Genomic DNA, 20,324 nt, shown 5'->3' with positions numbered 1-20,324 from the left:
TTTTGGAAACGTTTTTGATGTCAGACAATAAAAAAAATATGGTGGTCAGCAAATCGAGCATTGGATGAAACTTTCATTTTTAAGACATTAGAATCAAGTTAAATTCAAATTTTATTTAAAGATCAGAAATAGAATTAAGATCACCAATTGATTTAAAATTTGGATAAAATTAGCAAGATATTCCAACAGTCTCTATATTACAATTGAAACCAAGTTGCACTTAATTTTTAAAGGTGAGTTTGTGGATGATTTATACAATAGTAGTGTGGCTTGATTTAAATGCTTCATCTAATTTGAAATTTGTCACTGTGGTCATATTGTATCAATGAGCAAACTGGCCTTGTTTGAAAAATAGACAAAAATATGCGCGTATAAAAAAAACTTGTGATATTGTTTATTATCAAAAAAGGTAAAGCGTCTAATTACATCATTTTCTAAGAGATTTGCTTATTATTTACTTCATTTATAATCACACTATTTGTCTTCTTTTAACTTGATGTTTTATTTTTATTTTACCGTCGTTTAATTTTTCTCTCATCAGGTTGAAATGGGAATGAAAAATCATGAAATTGTTCCTGCACCTTTAATAGCTTCCATTGCTCAACTTCATCATGGCGGATGTTACAAGATATTACGGGATTTATGTCAACACCGTTTGATATGCTATGAGCGAGGAAAAGGATGTAAGTGAGAAAATATAAAAATCATGTTCTATTGCTGTACCCCTTGATTTGGTGGTCAACCTCTTGTTCCCATGGTCCAGGATTGAAAGCACTGCACCCCGCCCTCCGTGGCCTGGGCGACAAGATGAAAGTGTAGTATCTGTTTCGACAGATACTGCAAGCAAAGACCATATGTGGGGGTAACCCCACATATCAAACCTTGGTCAATGTAGGGGCAACCCTTCATACCAGGTGTCACTATCCAGCTCCCATTTCCCACCTATCGGGAGCTGGTCCCCTTTTTCCCTCCCTCTCTCTCCACATTAAAAAATGGACTTGTGCCTAATTTGCTCAGTGGGAAGCAAATAAATACACACTAGATATTTATTTCTTGATTAGTTTGGTCATTTAATTTGAAACTACTTTTCCTTAGTTGGAGGTGGCAACATACAAGCGGGCGTTCCAAAAGCAAGGTCTCTTATTTTTGTACTCAAAAACTGCAAAAAAGCTGCAAAGATGGGAATAGTACCAATAAATTTGTGACCTTTTGAGCATCAGACTTTATTTTTCTACAGTCACTACCATTCTCAATGCATTTTTGTCAGCTTCTTTTGACTCAGCACATTCTGGACTTTTATGACTCACATCTGTTGTCTCCTTGAAATTGACAAACCCATCTCTTAACTGTGCTGACATCAACTGCATCCAGTTTGTAAATATTCAAAGGCATGAGGGAATGTTGGTTTAATTTTTTTTCAACATGGAGGAATTGTGACTCTTATCTGCTTCCATAACGGGGATTGTTTTCTTAGTCATATACCATTAATATCTGCAACAGAGAAATGAAACTTTCAGGTTATAAATGCATAAGTTTAGTCATAACAATGCAATTTGCAATCCCTCTGATCTATTCAAGTGGAATAAAAAATAGGAGGCATTACTGTTGGAACCTCCATTTTAAAATAACATTTTACATGTATTTTCTTCTCAAATAGAGAAATTGAAAATTTTGTCAAAATGGTTTTAAAGAAATTTTTTTTTTACTTGAATGAATAAAAAATCCTTTCTACTGATAGCTATTTGTAATTCTTTTTAAATATTTGTAATTATCTTTAAACTGCTAACCTAAGGTGTAGTACAATCTCACATCATTTGATTCTATTTGATTGAATTTCACATTCAGAAAACATGGCAATTTTTATCTTCATATTTCGCATCTCCAAATTTGGATTTTTCCAGTATATGGAATGCCACCACGTGTCAGATTGTAGAGAACTTCCAGATGTTAACGGATACACACAATATAGACTATGAGCATTTTGGCATACAAGTGAATACAAACAAGATCAAGACACTCTTCCAACATTCTGCTCCCAAACACTGACACCATTGCAAATAATCACTAGAGGAAGTGCATCAGTTTAGGAAGTATTTTAGCATCTACTCCTACATGTAAGAAATATGTAGAGAAAAAGATCAGGCCAGCCTATTTCACCTTTGGTTAATTAAACTGTTCAATAATCATACACTAATGATGGCTACTATAATCGTAGTCAGTAGTTTTATCCACATTTCTATATAAATGGAAACCATGTAAAAACCCAGGAGCACTTCCAACAACAAAAACTGAGACAAATTCTAAACATCTCTTGCCACACACCTAACACAAAAATTTTGTATTAATCCTCAGTGAGGCCACCATCATTTGTTTCTGATGAGCAGATCATGAGCCTATCCAAGAAAATACTATATGGCAAGCTTTGAAATTTACACAATTTATAATTCATACATAAAATTTCAGTTGATAACCAGAAAGAGCGCACATTTTTCCATAAGACTATCAAGTCTCATAAGAATAGCTTAAAAAATAAATGGTGAAGAAATGACTGAATTTTTTGAAATCCTAGAGGTATATCTTGTAGCCAACTTTTTTTATTTAAAAAAGTTTTTAAGGATTATTACAGAAAAATGAAAAATACTTTCAATTTTTATAAATTTTCAACTACTGATGCATAATTCAAACAGTTTTGAACTTTTAGGCAGTGAAGTTGACAAATAACAATTAGTAAATAAAAAAACTTGTGCTATATTTTGATTTAAAAAAACAAAATTACACAAAAAAGTTTACAGAAATAAAAATACTAAAAATATCTTGAAATGATACCTACCCCGTCCCACACACGGCCTTTAAGTTTCACAATGTTTTAAAATGTAAGAGATTCGGTTATGACCCTTGAATTATCAATTTACTTCTGTTGTGTCCCTTCAATTTACTGAACCTAATGCAATCTACATACAATCAAATCTTGTAATTTTTAAACATTGAACAAGGAACATGGATAACATAAAAGAAGCAACATGATTGAATTAACAAATTTCACTATTTGTAAACCTTTCCCTATTTCTCAAGCATGAGTTACTTCCCTTAGATTGCTACTTAATACCACTTCTATGATTGTCAGTGTTTTTTAGGGTTTACCTGTTTTATTTAATATCAGAGTTTGTCCCACACTGCTGCTGTTTGTTTTGTGTGGCCATTTCGGCCATTTCATATTTTCTTGAAGCAGACCAGAGGTTTTTAACAAAATATTTAGTGGGAGAGGTGGTCAGATGGGTAACAGTAAAAATGGAGACAGGAAAATAAAACAAACAGAAGACAAGTAATATTAAATTGACTCCACAAGGCATCCATAATTATTTATTAAAACAAGAACAACAACCAAAGTGTCAATGTGGATATATACTAATTATAAAACATATTTGATGTTTGTAAAAATAAAAACTCTCTACGAGGAAAATATTTTAATAAACAAAAATTTAAAAAATACTTAAAAAAAAAATCCCCAAATGATCATAGATGTCCTTAAAAAAATTGGAATATACAGCAAAATCTAATTTCTTTACCATCAATATGAAAAGTTACAAAATCTCTAAATGCACATAGAAAACAAAGCATCAGCATTATATAAAGATTAAATCACAAACAAAATACAGCAAACATCCTAGTATGAATAAATCCTGACATTTGCCACTAAACAAACTGCCGAAAAAATATTTGGAGATATAACTATAAGAACTTGAAGCATAAACTCCTCAGAGTTACTGGTGCTGGCATTAAATAACAAAAAAGGTTGATATGTCATAAAGCAAAACAATCAACCAACTAATTTACCTTACTTAAGGGCTAAGTGGGGTGTTTGACACAAGGTTTAAGAAAGCTCAGATTTTGAAGAAAAAGATGAATGTTTTTGTTGCGATATGATATATAAAAAAAAAAAGGTAATTTCTCAGCAAAGTAAAGTCGACATTTCCAAGTCTGGCTTGACATCCATAAAGACATCAGCAGAAGACCATGTGGTTTATGTTAAGTAACAAGCCATCTTGCAGGTGATAATTAACTGGAAAGATGGCAAGACCTCTGGCATAGTTCGATAATAAAGTTTCTTTGGAGCAAAGTAGGAGAGAGGGAAAGAAAAGATTTAGAAAAAAAAAAGAGAAAGGGAATAGAAAAGGGTAATTGCTAGTGGTGGGATGATTAATCGGAATCATTAATCATAAGAATCGTGTATTTTTGTGGGAATTGGAATCACATCGTTAAAAAATACTTTATACTTACGGTTCTTTCATTATAATTCTCATTTTTAAGTTGAACTGTTTGTTCGGTGAGATTAATGCTCTCAAAAATTTGTGATAAAAACCTCATAGAACTTTTCATAACATTTAATATGAGGTACAAGAATTTTATTAACTACTTTAAAGGTAATCTTTATCTTAACGTATTTCAAAATTTCTTTGAATTTTTTCTTTAATTCTTTGAATTAAAAATTTTTTTTTTTTTTTTAGCTTAACTTGCTTTTATATTTCACTATTTCGTTTTTTAGTAATAAATGCTTCTGTACATTAAAAACTGACCTTGTGTCTAACTATGCCCTCGTGGGGAGGTAAGTAAATAGGAAGTAATATGACGGCTGAAAAACGTTTTTCGACCACCATAAAAGCATTACAATACATTTAAACCCTGAAGAATTTCCGCCATGCGCACTTGTTTTCTAAGTTAACTAGCCACTACTTGTGTTTCAAACTTAAAAAAAAAAAGCTCTTTAAAATAGTAAAAACACTAAAGCTTTTTTCGTTTTATCCCAAAGAACCAGCTTTGTAAACACTTTGTGATATTTTTCAATAATCATTTAAAAAAAAGATTCTTTATAATCAATTTTTATTTAAAATTAAGAAATTATTTTTGAAAATATTTTGTTTATATGTGTTTACATTTTGTTTTTAAGTAAAATTAAGAAATTAATTTTAAAAATATCTTCATTCAAAAGGGTTACTTTTTGGTAGCTTCACCGGTTGTTAACCTAAATTTTCCGAATGTCAGAACGAGGCTCGTCTGGCCCGGGCCTACTTATCTAAGATTCACCGATTTTTGTTCTTATGATTTTTATCTGTTTTTTTAATGGATTTTTTTATTTTTATTTTATTTATTTATTTTTTTTTCCGGAGTTTATGTAATTATTAACAGGGAAATTGTTGAAAGTCAAAATGGAATCCACGCTATTTTTAAATATTATTTTCAAGTTTAATTAAAGTTTTATGATACCCTTTTCTTATTATTGTTTTTGTATTCTTTTATTTTTATTTATTTATTTTTTTTTTTGCCGGATTTAACAGACAAAATGAAAGTAAAGCAAAACGACAAAAAAATTTGATGCTTATGCACTTATGTTACCATTATTTTTTTTTTTTTAATGTTTGAAGAGTTTCTAATTGTTTTTTTGAAGGAAAATTGGTGAAAGTCAAAATTAGCACTTGTGGCGATAAACAAAAAGCTTTAGTGTGTACGTACCTCTCATGGAATGTCAGTGAAATGTTATTTGGTGCTAGTACACTTATTGATCCGCGCTATTTTTAAATAGTACTTTCAATTAAAGTTTTACGATACCTGTTCTTATTAAATTGCTAGGTGAAAGTACAGAATAGATACACAACACCCTCCCGTCCCCATGTTAAGAATGGCTTTCTAAATAATGTCATTATTTCAGCACGGCTCAATAAGTGTACGAGTATCTTTTATTTTCTTGAATAAAATAAAAACTACTCAACGAGAAAACTACTGAGAAAAACAGATAAAATCATAACAAAAATCATGCTCAAATTTCCAGCCAAAATAAATTAAAAAAAAAAAAAAAAAAACTAGGTCACACACACAAAAATTCTCTCCTTGTAAAAATAACTTCTCTCTCAGTCAGACAACTTACAACATCGGAGCCGATGCGTATTTCGCTACAGGGGTAGCATTTGTGTACATCCACCCTTTTTCTTAATATTTTTTAATATATAAAATAACTCCTGAAATTGATTGTTAATTTCATGGTGCATGTTTAATTCATGGTTAAAATATTTGTTTTGAATGAAAGAAATTTTACGAAAAAAATAAAATCGTTTTCAAAATTCCCTTAATTATCACTTTTTCGCTGTACCAAATTTTTTCGCTACCCAAAAACTTTCGATTATATAATGGTATATTTCAAAACAACAATTTTACAGGAATTGGAATCGTACTTGGTATCGGAATTGTTTATCAACATTTTCCTGGAATTTGAAAAAATTTAGGAATCGTCCCAACACTAGTAATTGCCAAATAATAGAGGCGGAAATGCTAATTTCAAAGAGATGGTGGTCGGAATTAGGGTTCTCTAATAACTATTATGTTTTGCAAATGAAAAACAAACTTGCTTGCTGGCCGTTGAAGCTTTGGGCTCTCGCTCAAGGTTGAATAACCTTCCCAAAAGAGCTAAGTTGAAAAGCTCTTTCTCCTCTAAATGAGAAACTATCTGAATGAATGAAAGTTGAAAAAAAAATCCAGCATCTTGAAACTATTAGGGACACAAAGAATTTAACTCTCCTTTGCACAAATATACCCTGAAATATCTTATAAAAAAATTATTCGATAAATTATAATAAATACATAATATTCTCAAAATACATGGCTTTTCTTCACCGCCTCCACAGGAATTCTTGCAAATGACTATCAAAGTTTGCATTGTTAGTCCTTCTCATGGCTCTGAATTTAACTTTACAAAAGCTCCAGCTACATTCCACATGATTTGTGTAGATAGTAGGGTTGTCTGGATCAGTAAAGTTATATATGTAGTTTTTACCACAGCATGGTTCGGTAGTGTGTTATAGGCATGTCACGATTGATGTGCCTGGTCGAACGTACAGTTTTTGTTGACAATTGAGCCACACCTTGCTAACCTTCACATTGTACTAAATGTTTTTGAAGTTTTGTCTTATAGTGCTTTCAATATTGTTTTGGTGATGCACAGTTCATTACTTAAAAAGATTACAAGAAGTGTTTTCAATAATCTTTATTAAAAAAGAAGACTGAAAACCTGTTTTAACTGAAACAAAAGTACAAGGGAAATATAGCGCGTGTTAAATCCATGCAGTTATGTTACATACAATAAATAATGTTAAATACCTGTGCAAAAAAAGAATCGTATTCCATTTGAAAATGAAAGAAGTTTTATTTCAGGTTTCTCCTCAGATATGCATCTCAACTTACCAAAGCCAATCTTAGGTAAATCTTTTTCAGTTCGTATAAAATAAAGGTAAATTTTTCAGATTTTAAAAAAGGCAAAATACCTCCTCATTTTCCTCCAGATTACAATTTTCTCTTTTGCTTTATGTGTGCAAATTGAAAGAAAAATCATTTCAATATTTGTAGCAAGATTTTGCTGTTTTATATTTACAACTTAAACAAGATATCTAGTAATTGTTAGAAAAAGTTTTTCCAATTGAATAAATATGTAAATAAATCTAAATGATTTGTTTCATTTTCTGATAATATTTTTCTTTGTAATCATTCTGTTGCTGCTTATGCTTGTTGAGGATGATTTTGGTTAGCATTTTTTTTAATGAAATTAAGAAGACATTAAACCATAAGGAGCTCATATAGCAACTTATGACCATTTCTTTAGTTACAACAAAAACAGAACGGATTTGTTTTAATTATGTTCAATTTTTCTTTCAGGTGAAGGTTATCGCCTCACAAACTCTGGTTACGATTATTTGGCCTTAAAAGTTTTTGTCAGTCGAAATACAATTGCTTCACTTGGAAACCAAATTGGTGTAGGAAAAGAATCAGGTAATCTAAAAAAAATTTAAAACATTTTAAGAACTTTCTCTTAAGTTTCTTAGAGTTTTTAATTTTGTTTCTACAAAAAAGTAGACCTGTTTAAGTGCTAGTCTGCTATATCTTGATGTAATTATTTTTTTTTGTGTATTATATCATTATCTTATATGTAAAATAATCTTCCTTTTTTTCTTGCCATTTCAATAGGAACTTGAACAAATACTTCCAAAACAAACCTTTCACTCTTACCACTTATCGCACTTCCTAAAATGTGTTTTACAAAACTGTGTACATTTCATTACTATTTAAAAATTATTTCTACTGAACAAAATGCCTCGCCAATACGTATTTCAATAAAGATGGTAGCAAACACTTTTACCCTCTATCCACCAAATCCTCCCACTTGCCCCACATCACTCCTAGAAGATTCTTAACTGGTATCATTTCTTTTACAGATGTACATATGCTATAACTATAGATACCATAATCCAGATTTCGTTCATCATTTTTATTAATTATTTTTTTTTCCCCTTTCAATGTTTTAAATGTCTACAAATTAAAATCTGTCGCCCAAGAAAAAGTAACCCCTCAAAACTCTGCCTATATCTCGCCTGCACCTCATTTTAAATCGTCCTAACTGTATACTTAACTACATCCTTGTATTTTAATAATGTATTAATGCTGTATTTTTATTGTTAATTAATCAGTTTTCAAATTACTTCATCAAATCCAAATTAATGCAAAATAAGTTTTTTCCGCATGGTGATACATAATTACAATATCATATTCATTGTAAGGCGGATTTTCATTTTCTGAAACTTTAGCAATTAAAAGAACTATATGTAATGAAATCTGCCCATATATTTATTTACTTAATTATACATACTGAATACACCATAGCTTATAATTTACTTTCAATTATACCTGTACTGTATTGTACTTCATATCAAAAATGATGTTACTGGTATCTACATTGGATATACATCTTAACCCTCCTGCCATCTAAAATATTCAGAGTTTGGACAACAAATTTTTAGTTAATTGTTAATATCAAGCCATACTTTAACAAGTTATCCTATTCCTAAGCCAGCATATAAATAAAAAATAAAAAGTTTAAAGGAAAAATATTAAACCATATATTAACTTCTTTCCAACAAACCTGTTACAAATATAGTTGCACCACTGCATGAACTTTTACTCACTCCCTCCTCCAGTAACAATGAAATAGCAATGTCCCTTAATCACTTTTAGGAGGGTAATTTTTCATTAGATATCTAAACTTTACAAACTAACCCAGTAACATTAACTACCTACGCAGGGTCGCAGAAATACCTGGATTAGGACCCAGGCTCGGGGCAAACCCTCTCAGTGCTGATGAACCTGTAGATCTTCCCAAGTCATCCGTCTAGGAGAAGAAAAACTCTGAAGCTAAACCTAAGGGGAGAGAGGCCTCTCCAGTCTTGGATGACAACCTTCCTAGAGCTGATGACTCAAACAAATTACCGGTCTGCAAACCTAAACTGCTTAAGGAGTAGATAGGCACTGTCTATCGCCCGGCTTCCATACTCCTTCTCTGCCTATTAGCCAGGCACAGAGGTACTATCACAGGGTTTGACAGAAACACTCAGTGGTCAATCTTGTTTCGTGACTAGGGCAATGAACACCATTTTCCCCACTCCTGACACATACCATCTCTCTAAACTGGACACTTGGGAGTGCCTGAATGCCATAATGCCAATGCTATTGGATTGGGTTGACCTTCATCTGATGGGTTGAGAGTACCGGATTGACAGTTCCTGGCTGCTGGTTCTGACTGGTAGTACAGGTCCCTGACTCTTTGGTAGCACTTAGAGTGGCTGCTCGATCAACAGTTGTATAATATTGGAATGTTTGTAGTGCCATGTCGCGCATGGAAAGGGGCCCTGCACTCATCCCCAGTGAGGTTTCCTGAAGCCACAATCCTAGTAGATGAAAGGTCAGCTGATGGTCTACTTGTATTGCATGTCTGGTGTTCAGCACCCCTTACCTAAACTGAAACTTAAAAAAAAAAAAAAAAAAAAGACAGTACAACAAAAATTATGCTTAAACCAGGCCTAAACTCAAAACCAACTTGCGTCCTCCCTTGAGGCTTACATTTACGAACATCCATGGGCTTAGAACAAATTTTGATGATGTTGAAGCATTTCTCCTAACAAACACCCTGGATATCTTAGCACTAAGTGAGACTAACCTACACTCCTCCATCCCCTCTAACTACTTTAACATGCCTGGATATCTCCCACTTTGCCGTAAGGACACTGACAGATATATGCACGGCCTTGGATTCTATATTCGAAACACCCTCCCCTTGACTAGAGAAACAAAACTAGAATCGGACGCTCAAGCCTTTGTGTGCTTTAGACTTAACATGCAACATAACATTAGTTACTTTTATTTTCTCTACCGCTCTGCCTCGACCCAGGACTGTACCCTAATAAACAAAGTATCTGACAGCATAGATACAGCACTTTCCTTCGACACTAGCGCACAAGTGCATGCATTTGGTGACTTCAATGTCCACCACAGCAACTGGCTTGGATTCTCTAATTACACAGATGCACAACACATAGCTTCTCTATATCTCATTCCCAATCACAGATGGTTACGTTTCCAACCCGTTTCCCAGACCAGCAAGAACACATATCACTTCTAGATCTGTTTCTGACCACAGTAATGATTGTGTAACGAATGCCCACAGCCCACTTGGGAATGCTGATGATATGGATAAAATCACCCTAAACTCTAGAGCCAAAACTGAAGAGCCATTGCTCAAAACAATGAGATATTATAAAAAGGCTGACTGGGAAGCCATCAGGGATCTCATCAGAGATGCCCATGGCGAAATATCTTTTCTCTTCCTGCTGAACAGTGCGCAAATGAGACCAGAGTGGTTCAAAATTGTAATTGAAGCACAGGCAAGTTGAAGGTGTCCAACAAGATGTTTAGAGGAATAGAAGGATCTTGTTGTACTTTGTCTGGAAGATGTGATGGTCATAGTTGGTTAGCGTCTCGAACCCAAATTGAATCTTGGACTTTTACCTTGTACGTTACATTTTCAGTTCTTTGTATAATGTAACCTTGAGTCCATGAGTCTTTGTTGTTGCGGTAATCCTTTGCTAGGACTTGTTGACCTGAAGAGAATGTTCTTTGGACAAAACCATGATGGCGGTTGTACTGCCGTTCCATTTTTGTATTTCTCTTGATGGGATGATGTGGTTTTGGATGTAGTACATAAATGTGTAATCAGATTTTCCGATTCATCAAGCATTTGGCTGGTGAGGTACTGTTTGGTATGTTAGGGTTGGGGTATGTCAAGAATGTTTCCAGAATTTCCGATGGTGACCCTTCTCCCCTGAGTTTTAAAAGGGCTCTTTTAAAGGTATCCACAAGTCGTTCAACTTGACTGTTCGATTGTGTGTGGAACGGTGCTGTGAGAATGTGGTTGATACCATTTTGTTCGCAGAAGGTGGAGAAATTGGCTGAGCTAAAAGCGGTGCCGTTGTCAGAGACCAAAGTCTCAGGAATGCCGAACCTGCTGAAAATCTTCTGAAGTTTGGAAATTGTTTCCTCAGAAGTGATGTGGTTCATTTGAAATATTTCGGACCATTTGCTGTAGGCGTCTATAACAAGGAGAAAAAATTGTCCATCGGTGGGTCCTGCAAAATCTATGTGGAGGTGTGACCAAAGAGAATCTGGAACAGGCCATCAAGAAAGTACAGACTTCCAAGGAGATTTAGCTGCTAGCTGACATTTACTGCAAGTGCGTGCAAGATCTTCTAATTGCTTGTTCATATTTAGCCAATAAATATAACCGCGTGCTAATGCTTTCATTCGACTGGTGCCTTGGTGTCCGAAATGGAATTGCTTTAAGACCCTGTTTTGCAGTGATGAGAGAATGATGACCTGTTCAGCAAGGAAAAGTATACCATCAACTTCAGATATGAAAGATTTCCGTTGGAAGAAAGGTAATAACAGGTTGTTTGGGGATACTTTTGGCCACTTGGTGTGGTGATAGCAGGTGACTTCTTGAAGTAGAGTGTCAGAAACTTTGGCTTCTTTAATCATATCAGCAGTGACCGGTAGTTCCCGTATGGTAGCTGTGAGTGAGATTTCTGGCTCCAGTGATATCGCTGCAAGAACAGTCTTCTGGTAGTCTCTGATGTGTACTAATAAGTCTTGACAGGGCATCTGCATGTCCGATCGAATTAGTAGAGAGGTACTTTATAGAAAAGTTGTAGTCCAGTAATGTGGTAGCCCATCGCTGAAGTCGATTAGCAGTATACACTGGAATACCCTTCTTGGAACCAAAAATGCTCACCAAAGGTTTATGGTCTGTGACCAAGGTGAAGTGATGCCCATAAATCATTTTATGAAATTTCTTCACGGCAAAAATTATTGCCAAAGCTTCTTTTTTGATTTGGCCGTAATTCCTTTCTGCAGGTATCAGTGACCTGGATGCATGGGCGATAGCTTTCTGACTGCCATCAGGAAAAATGTGAGAGATCACGGCTCCAACGCCTTAGTCAGAAGCATCGGAAACCACAATGTCCGAGGATGGATTAAAATGAGTCACGAGAAGCTCTGAAGAGAGTGAAGCTTTGATTTTGGCAAAGGCAGCCTTGCATTCTGGTGACCTCTTTCTTCAGAAGGTTATTTAGAGGAGTTCGGATGTGGTGTAACTCCAGCAAAAATGAGCTGTAACAGCTCACCAACCCAAGGAAGGGTTTGATGTCTGTTGGAGCTGGCATGTTTTTTATGGCTGAAATATTCTCTGGATCACGTCGTCGACCTGTTTTGTCAAAGATGAAACCCAGATACTTTATTGATGTCTGGTAGAATTGGCATTTTTCAGCTCATATATCGTATCGTTGGATCCTGTCGAGTACTGCAATCAGCTGTTGAAGGAGTTTGTTCTGGGATGTGCCAGAGATGATGATGTCATCGATGAATGCTATGGCTCCCATTATGCCTGTCAGCATGGAATCCATGGTTTGCTGGAATACAGCTGGAGCAGTTTTGACCCTGAACGGAACACGATTGTACCGGAATAATTCTTTGTGAGTGTTGATTGTGAGGAGCTCCTTGGAGTCCTCATCAACTTCAATTTATAAGAACGCATCCGAGAGGTCAATTTTCGCAAAACACGTCCCACCATTGAGCTTGACAAAAAGATCTTCAGGTATTGGCAGGGGATATTGGTGTGAGTCCAGTGCATTGTTCACAACTGTGGAATAATCTGCACATATGCGAACTTTGTTGTTTGCTTTTCGGACCACAACAATAGGAGTTGCTCATCTGGAATAATTTGTCGGTTCTAGTACTCCAGCTTTTTGGAGACGATACAGTTCGTTTTCAACTATGTTGAGAGCTGCGTAGGAAACAGGGCGTTTAGGCATAAATACTGGCTTGCTATCCGTCTTCAACTTGAGAGTGGCTTTCGTTTTCCTCCTGAAAAACATCACTGAATTTAGACTTAAGCGTCTGAGTAAAATGTTTTTCAGTGTCCTGTGTTGACTTCAGGGAAAATGAGTTGAAAACAGATTCCAATGGAACAGTGAAGAGATCGAGTTCCTCAATCCAGTCCAAACCGATCAGGTTTAGATCAGTGTCTGTCATGTAGCAAGTTCCAGTAAAAACTTTGTTTTGGAAGGAAACAGAGCACTTCAATTCCCCAGTCAGTTTGATATCATTCCCAGATGCACTTTTGGCAATATGGTTGGTTTTTATTAAGTTTAGTTTGCCAATTTTTGTCCATGTTTTCTGTGAGATGAGAGTGATGTCTGATGCTGCGTCAAATTGGAGCCGAACTGGACTCTTGTTTAATCCGACACTGATATATCTCCTGTGAGATTTAAAGTCAATTTTAAAGGAGGCAGAGACTGTGTTTGATCTCCGTTGCTGGTTTTTCTTTTTGTACTTTTGCTTAGCAGGTGACTTTTCCTTAGGAGAATTAGGAGGTGACAAAAGTTTTCTTTGTGGCCACGTTTGTGACACACTTGGCATTCATGTTTTTTGAAGTGACAAAAACGTGCATAGTGTCATTCACCACAAGACCATGGATGGTGGTTTCTTTTTCGAGCCTTTATATTTATCATCTGAAATGATGCAAGACGTTTGCAAAGGTAGTGTAGATTGTTGGACTAACATTGTGTCCTTTAAGCTCAACAACCTGTTGCATTCGGTTGTCAGGTCCTGAACGGTCAATTTCTTATTCGATTCAAGCTTTGCCATCAGTCAGGAACGTAGCTCTGAATCGTTTGGTGACTGAAGACCTCCTATAAAAATTAAACATGTCAGTTGATCTTCAGTCAGCGTTTGAAGATGAAATCTCTCGCACTCACGATTCACGTGGCCAGCATAGGTGACATAATCCTGACTTTTTTTGTCAGCTTGAAGCAGTTGTATCGGATGTTGAATAGGGACTGTTGTTCCCCGAAAATGTCCGTTAAGATACTGACAGTCTCTATGAATGTCAAATTGGAAGGTTGTTTTGGTAAAATAAAATTTACAAACATCTCGTTTTCTTTGGTACCCAATTTCCGAATCAGCAAATGTGTTTTCCAATGTTCATCCTTACTGGGGAATTCGTGGTAAAAGGTGTCCTTCCAACGCGAAAACCAAGCTTCAAACGCTTAGCCGTTATTGGCGTCGTAAGCAAATTCTGTAATTGCATTCGCAAGCTCAATACTGGACGAATTTCCGTTGTCCTACGACTGGAATTTTTGTGTTAAAATCGTTATCAGATTTAATTGAGCTTGAATTTTTCTTGTTGGTTTAGAATTGTTTAAGTAATTCTGCGGAGATCGACATTTTTATTTATTTTTCCTTTTCGCGCCCCCCCCCCCCAAAAAAAAAATATTGCAAAAGGATTTTTCGCTGCTTCTCGTGTGCTCACGAGAAAAAAAATGTTTTAAAAGATGTTTCTGTTTTTATTTCTTCCCTCTTGTGTTACCGAAAGAAAAATATTTCAAAAGATTCCTTTTTTTTTTTTAAATTTTTTTTTTATTTGTGTTCACGAAAAGAGAGAAAAAACAATTTCAAGATTCTTTGTTTCCTTTCTTTTTTTTTTTTTTTTTAATTCCTTATTGTTCATGTGTTCACAAAAGAAAAAAAATGTTAGAAAGTTTCCGTTCTTGTTGGCAATTTACGAGGGTAATTCCTTTTTTTTTTTTTTTTTTCAAATCTCAGTGTTTTTTTTTTCTTTTCTCAGCACGTGTGATTCTTGTCTGTTTTTGATTTGCTAAGTTTTAATCTCATCCTTGTCACCACTGTGTTATGACGTGGGTAAATGGAATCCTTCATAACAGTAAAAAACATGGTAATAAATCACATTGATGGAGAGACAAAATAATGGTTATCAGTTAACGTTTATTGGATATTAACATAACGATTACATAAAAATATATACTTAGATGGGAACAGATTAAATTAGAAATGTCTCTGCTATGAAGAACGACGTTCGTTCCTCCATTGTCCCTATCGCAGACTGTGCCGCTTCTCGTCAGCTCTCGTAGTATTCTCGTTCCTGTATTTACATATAAGAATCCCATTCCACGGTCCAGGGAAAACAACTCTTCTCTGAAAATGTAGGAGTTATTTCCCTTAGATTGGATTCTTAGATTCGTTCTAATTGTCGTCCGAACATGGGCAATCAACAATTCCCCCAATATCCAACAATCATTAGGTTGTTTGTTCAGCCACCGAGAAGGCTAACATGCTTGCCAGTCGGTTTTCCTCCAACTCCACATTGGACCCTGCTAACCACCTCCTTTCTGACTTTCCTTTGCAAATAGACGCCACACTAGACGATCTGAAAATCATCCCTTCTCAGGGGCATCATAAAAAATCTTGACACTTCAAAAGCATGTGGACCTGATCTCATCCCGGCTGTGCTATTAAAAAGGTGCTCCGCCGAAGTAGCTCCAGTTCTCTCCAAACTTTAAAACAAATGCCTTAATGAATCTTGCTTTTCTGACTGCTGGAAAACTGCTTCTGTGGTACCAGTTTTCAAGAATTCTGACGAAAGAACTGACCCAGTAAATTATCGCCCCATTAGCCTCCTCCCACTTTTTGGCAACATATTTGAGTCCATAATTAATCAAGCTCTAGTCCATCACCTTACAGATGCTAAACTTCTGACCGACCAACAATATGGATTTAGACAAGCCCGTTCCACAGCAGACATCCTAACTGTAATCTCTGAACGTATATAGCATTCACTGGACAAAGCAGGGGAGGGTAGAGCAGTAGCTCTAGATATATCTAAGGCTTTTAACAGGGTATGGCATGAAGGTCTTCTCGGGAAAATCAGATCATACGGTATCACTGGATGAATACTTAACATAATAAAATCCTTCTTAGAAAAATCCAGGTGATCATCGACGGTCGTGCATCTAAACAATATGATATAAATGCGGGAGTGCCTCAAGAACCTCTATTATTCCTAATATTCAGAAATGACATTTCTGACAAAATTGTCTCTGAGATGGATATATATGCTGATGACACCACTCTCTATAACAGATGACAGGAAAACAAATGAACACATCTCTAAAGAAATGGCAGAAACACTAGAGGATAACCTCCAATCTGTAGTGGAATGGGGACAAATATATGGTCACATTCAATGCTGCCAAAACTAAACTTGTTTCTTTCAATAATTACAAGAAACCTTCTCTACCACCTATAGCAATGGCCAAAGACTCTTTATCTGAAAGTACATCGTTTAAACTCCGCGGCCTAATGTTCACAGGAAAAATGGGTATGAACTCCTTCTTTGCCTATTAGCCAGGGCAGAGGGACTCACTAGAGACGCCTAGTGCTTAGCCTTGTTTCCTGACTAGGGCAATGAATACCATCCTCCACATCCGCCTCATTCCCTTTCTCCTAAACCTGGGTATCTCGTGGGGTGCTTGTTTACCATGTATACTAACATGATTGGACTGGGCCACTCTTGTCGGACATGTTCGAAGGTGCCGGTTTGACAGTTGCTTACTGCTGTTTCCTACTGACAGTAAAGGAGCCCTAACTCTTTGGTAGTGCTTAGAGCTGCTCTATCATCAGTTGAATAATATTTGGCTGTTTGTAGGGTCATGTCGTGCATGCAAAGGGTCCCTGCACTCATCTCTGGTGGGCATTCCCGAGGCCACATTCCTGTGGATAAGGAGTCAGCTGATGGTCTACTTGTGTTACATGATGGTGGCCATGCACGTCCATTTTGTCTAGCACCTCTCAGCCTAAATCTGAAACGACGAAATAAAATGAAATGACAACTCAATCCAAAATAATGTTCAAATCAGACACACTTGAACAACGATTTGCCTCCTCCCTTGAGGCTTGCATTTACAAATATCCGTGGACTTAGAACTAACTTAGATGATGTAGAATAATTTCTCCTAGCAAACTCCCCAGATATTTTAACACTAAGTGAAACTAACTTGCACTCTTTGATCCCCTCTAACATTTTTAAAATGTCTGGTTATCTTCCACTTTATCGTAAGGACTCTGACAGACACATGCACAGACTTGAAGTTGATATTCAAAACACCCTCCCCACATAACTAGGGAATCTAAACTCGAATCAGACGACCAGGCCTTCACATGCTTTAAACTAATTTTACAACATAGCGTTACCTACTTATATTTTCTTTATCGCTCTCCCTTAACCCAAAACTGTACTCTAATCAATCATGTCTCTGACGGCAGCAAGCCTCACTTCTGGACCTATTTCTGACCTCAGTTCCTGAGGATTGTGTAACAAATATCCCTTGCCCACTCGAGAATGCTAATCATGCTGTGATAATGATAGACATCACTCTAAACTCTCGACCCCAAGTTTAAGAGCCATTGCTCAAAACAACAAGGTACTACAATAAAGCTGACTGGGATGCCATTAGAGATCACATCAGAGATGCCCCAGAGGGGCTCATTCCATGGAAAGTGGTCCAAGATCAGAATTTTAAATACTATATTTTCTAGCATTGTTATGTTTTTCTGAAAGACAACACCCTAAACAACAAAAAAATAAAATTCAATTCTAATCTTTTCTGTTTTGTCAATCATTTTTACATTAAATTTTCATAAAGTTAGCCCCTATGTCCATGTAACACACGTGACACTTAATCAACTATTTTTTTCTCGTTCTTCAATAAAACCCCCAAGGAAAAAATCCTTTCTGGTTATAAGCTAGTATATTACTGCAAACAAAATAATAGCAGAAAACAATCTAGCTATTTTTTCTTGAAAGAACACATGTGACGTCACGTGTGTTACATGCCAAAATATCACTTCAAAATCTTCAATAATCAATGGATTTAAACATAATGACATTCATACAATGCTATAAAAAGATTTATTTATTGAGAAATTTTAGGTTGAAAATAATAAAGCACATCCTGATTTCTTCCAATATTGGTGGGTATACAATTATATCAGCTTTTTTTTGGTCAGTACCATTGGCCTTTTCTGGAATACTTCATTACTGATACTTCTGTATCAGTATCTATAATTGATAAAACTTCACTAGAAAATAAACTTTCTATTCAATTTTTTTGTTCTAATTGAAAAAAAAAAAAAAAAAATTCAACGTTAAAATAGGACATTACTGAACACACATACGTATTATATATATATATATATATATATAATTGTCACATATTTTCTAAATTTGCTATATATATATATATTAAACCATAAAATTTGAACAAAACACGTCACTTTTCATTCAAATGTTAGAACATCTTCTAGTACAAAAATGAATCAAGATAGAAACTTTGTTCAAAAGGTATAATATATATTTTTATAATCACACACTTGTAATGTTTTCTAAATCTATATATATATAAAAGCGAAAATGTGTGTGTATGTTTCTGTCTGCTAAAAACTTTCGACAGACACGACAAAAATTCACAAATTCTAGAAGTGTAAGCCATTTTGAGTTTCAGAACAGTTTCAGATGGTTCGCTGTTACACACAAGTCCTGGGAGGTGACTTGTTTGTAGTAGACAGTTCCACAGAACAAAATCTTCTTACCGTGTCGAAACCCGGGAAAGAACATGTGAAATTGCTCCAGAAAAGGTTTAATATTTATGAAGCAATTCTGGTTTCTGATTGGTTTGTAGCAGAACGTGAATTAATTTGATTCGCCAGTTCTTAGCATCGTTTATAAATAGAATCGTCCAACTGTGTGGGATCATACCCCATTAATAGGTCCAAAATATTGCAACATCCTCCCTATTTTTTATAATGGGTAAGTCCCTTGTGTTTGTTCTGCTCAAAAATAAATATATATTTTTATATTTACTTAGACATAACAAAAATTAGAAATCATTTGGATCTTAGAATTTTAGCATTTAAAGACACCATTTTTAATTGTGTTCAAATGTCAAAAAGGAAAATTACAAAGATTTTTTTTTTTTTTCTAAGCAAAAGTATTAGTAGGTTAAAGTGTTAATACAAATAAAATGGATACAGTTTAACGTCTTGTCCAGGACTATTTTGATATATAGAAATCTATATACCCCTAGGGTTTTCCGCTGATATTCATGCAAAAAAAAAAATAAGAGCCTTCTCATAAGTGGAACTTCTGTTCTTTAGTTCCTTTTAAATAACGTAGGACTTGTTTAGTTCTGTTTAAATCCATCATTGTCGGTCGTAATAATTTTTGTGACAGTTTTGTTACTGTATAGCATATGTCGGGCCTGGTTGCAGTCATTAAATATATAAGACTACCTATAATTTCGCAATATTGTGTGTCATTTATTATTTCAGATTCTGTGTGTATATTTTTATTAATATCATTTTCAACCAGTGTAGAGCGTTTCTTGCACTCTCCCATTCCAAATTTTAATAGTATTTTGTCGATGTACCTCGATTGAGTCATCGTAACAAGTCCTTTGCTTTGAGTAAATTCTATCCCCAGAAACTAGGATATTTTGCCAAGATCGGTCATTTTGAATCTTTTACTTAATTTGTTGTGGTTAAATACAATGACCCCACAACTCAATTTTCACTCTTCAATCCTGCAGTCCAATGCACTTCTGACAGCAATTGCTTCTGCCAAACAAAAAAGACACCCTCTCTCCCAAATACAGGCTTTTTATAGGACAAAACCGTCCAAAGTTATTTGCATACTCTTCCCATGATCTCTAGTCTATAAATAGACGCAGTGGCCATTCTCTTCTTCTTCTTTTTTCTTTCACTCTCTGAAGCGGGCGTTGCCAGTGGTAAAAGGTTTGCACGATTTTTTTTTTTTTTTTTTACTACACGCCCCCATGATCATTAAAGATCATTCACATCTCATAATCCTGTGTCCAGATCGGCGCATTGCGTTCTCTTTGCGGTCTCTGCATCGGCACCGGTTCATCTTCATCACTCCCTAGCTCAGTACCACCATCCTCATCACCTAAATGGACCCCACGCCTTAAATCTAAAACATGTCGTGGCATTCCATTGACACTTAAGTTGTTTGGGGATTGCACTCCTGT

At 35.3% G+C, this 20,324-nt stretch overlaps 1 protein-coding gene across 1 annotated transcript in view; it reads left to right on the top strand.

The window, feature by feature from the left end:
* Window positions 1-538: 538 nt before the first annotated feature.
* Window positions 539-20,324, top strand: part of LOC145239860 (serine/threonine-protein kinase RIO2-like) — a 246,651-nt gene continuing 226,865 nt past the window's right edge. Inside the window, exons 1-2 of the mRNA XM_080103421.1 lie at window positions 539-683; window positions 7,699-7,812. Of these exons, the coding sequence (XP_079959547.1) occupies window positions 548-683; window positions 7,699-7,812 (250 nt within the window). The 5' untranslated portion in view covers window positions 539-547. The remainder of the gene's footprint in view (window positions 684-7,698; window positions 7,813-20,324) is intronic.

The sequence above is a fragment of the Euprymna scolopes genome, chromosome 19 (genome assembly GCF_053919585.1).
Source record: "Euprymna scolopes isolate OS-2025 chromosome 19, ASM5391958v1, whole genome shotgun sequence".
NCBI classification, from domain to species: domain Eukaryota; kingdom Metazoa; phylum Mollusca; class Cephalopoda; order Sepiida; family Sepiolidae; genus Euprymna; species Euprymna scolopes.
The sequence above is the reverse complement of the archived record's forward strand: the minus strand, read 5'-3'. Positions and strand labels throughout refer to the sequence as shown.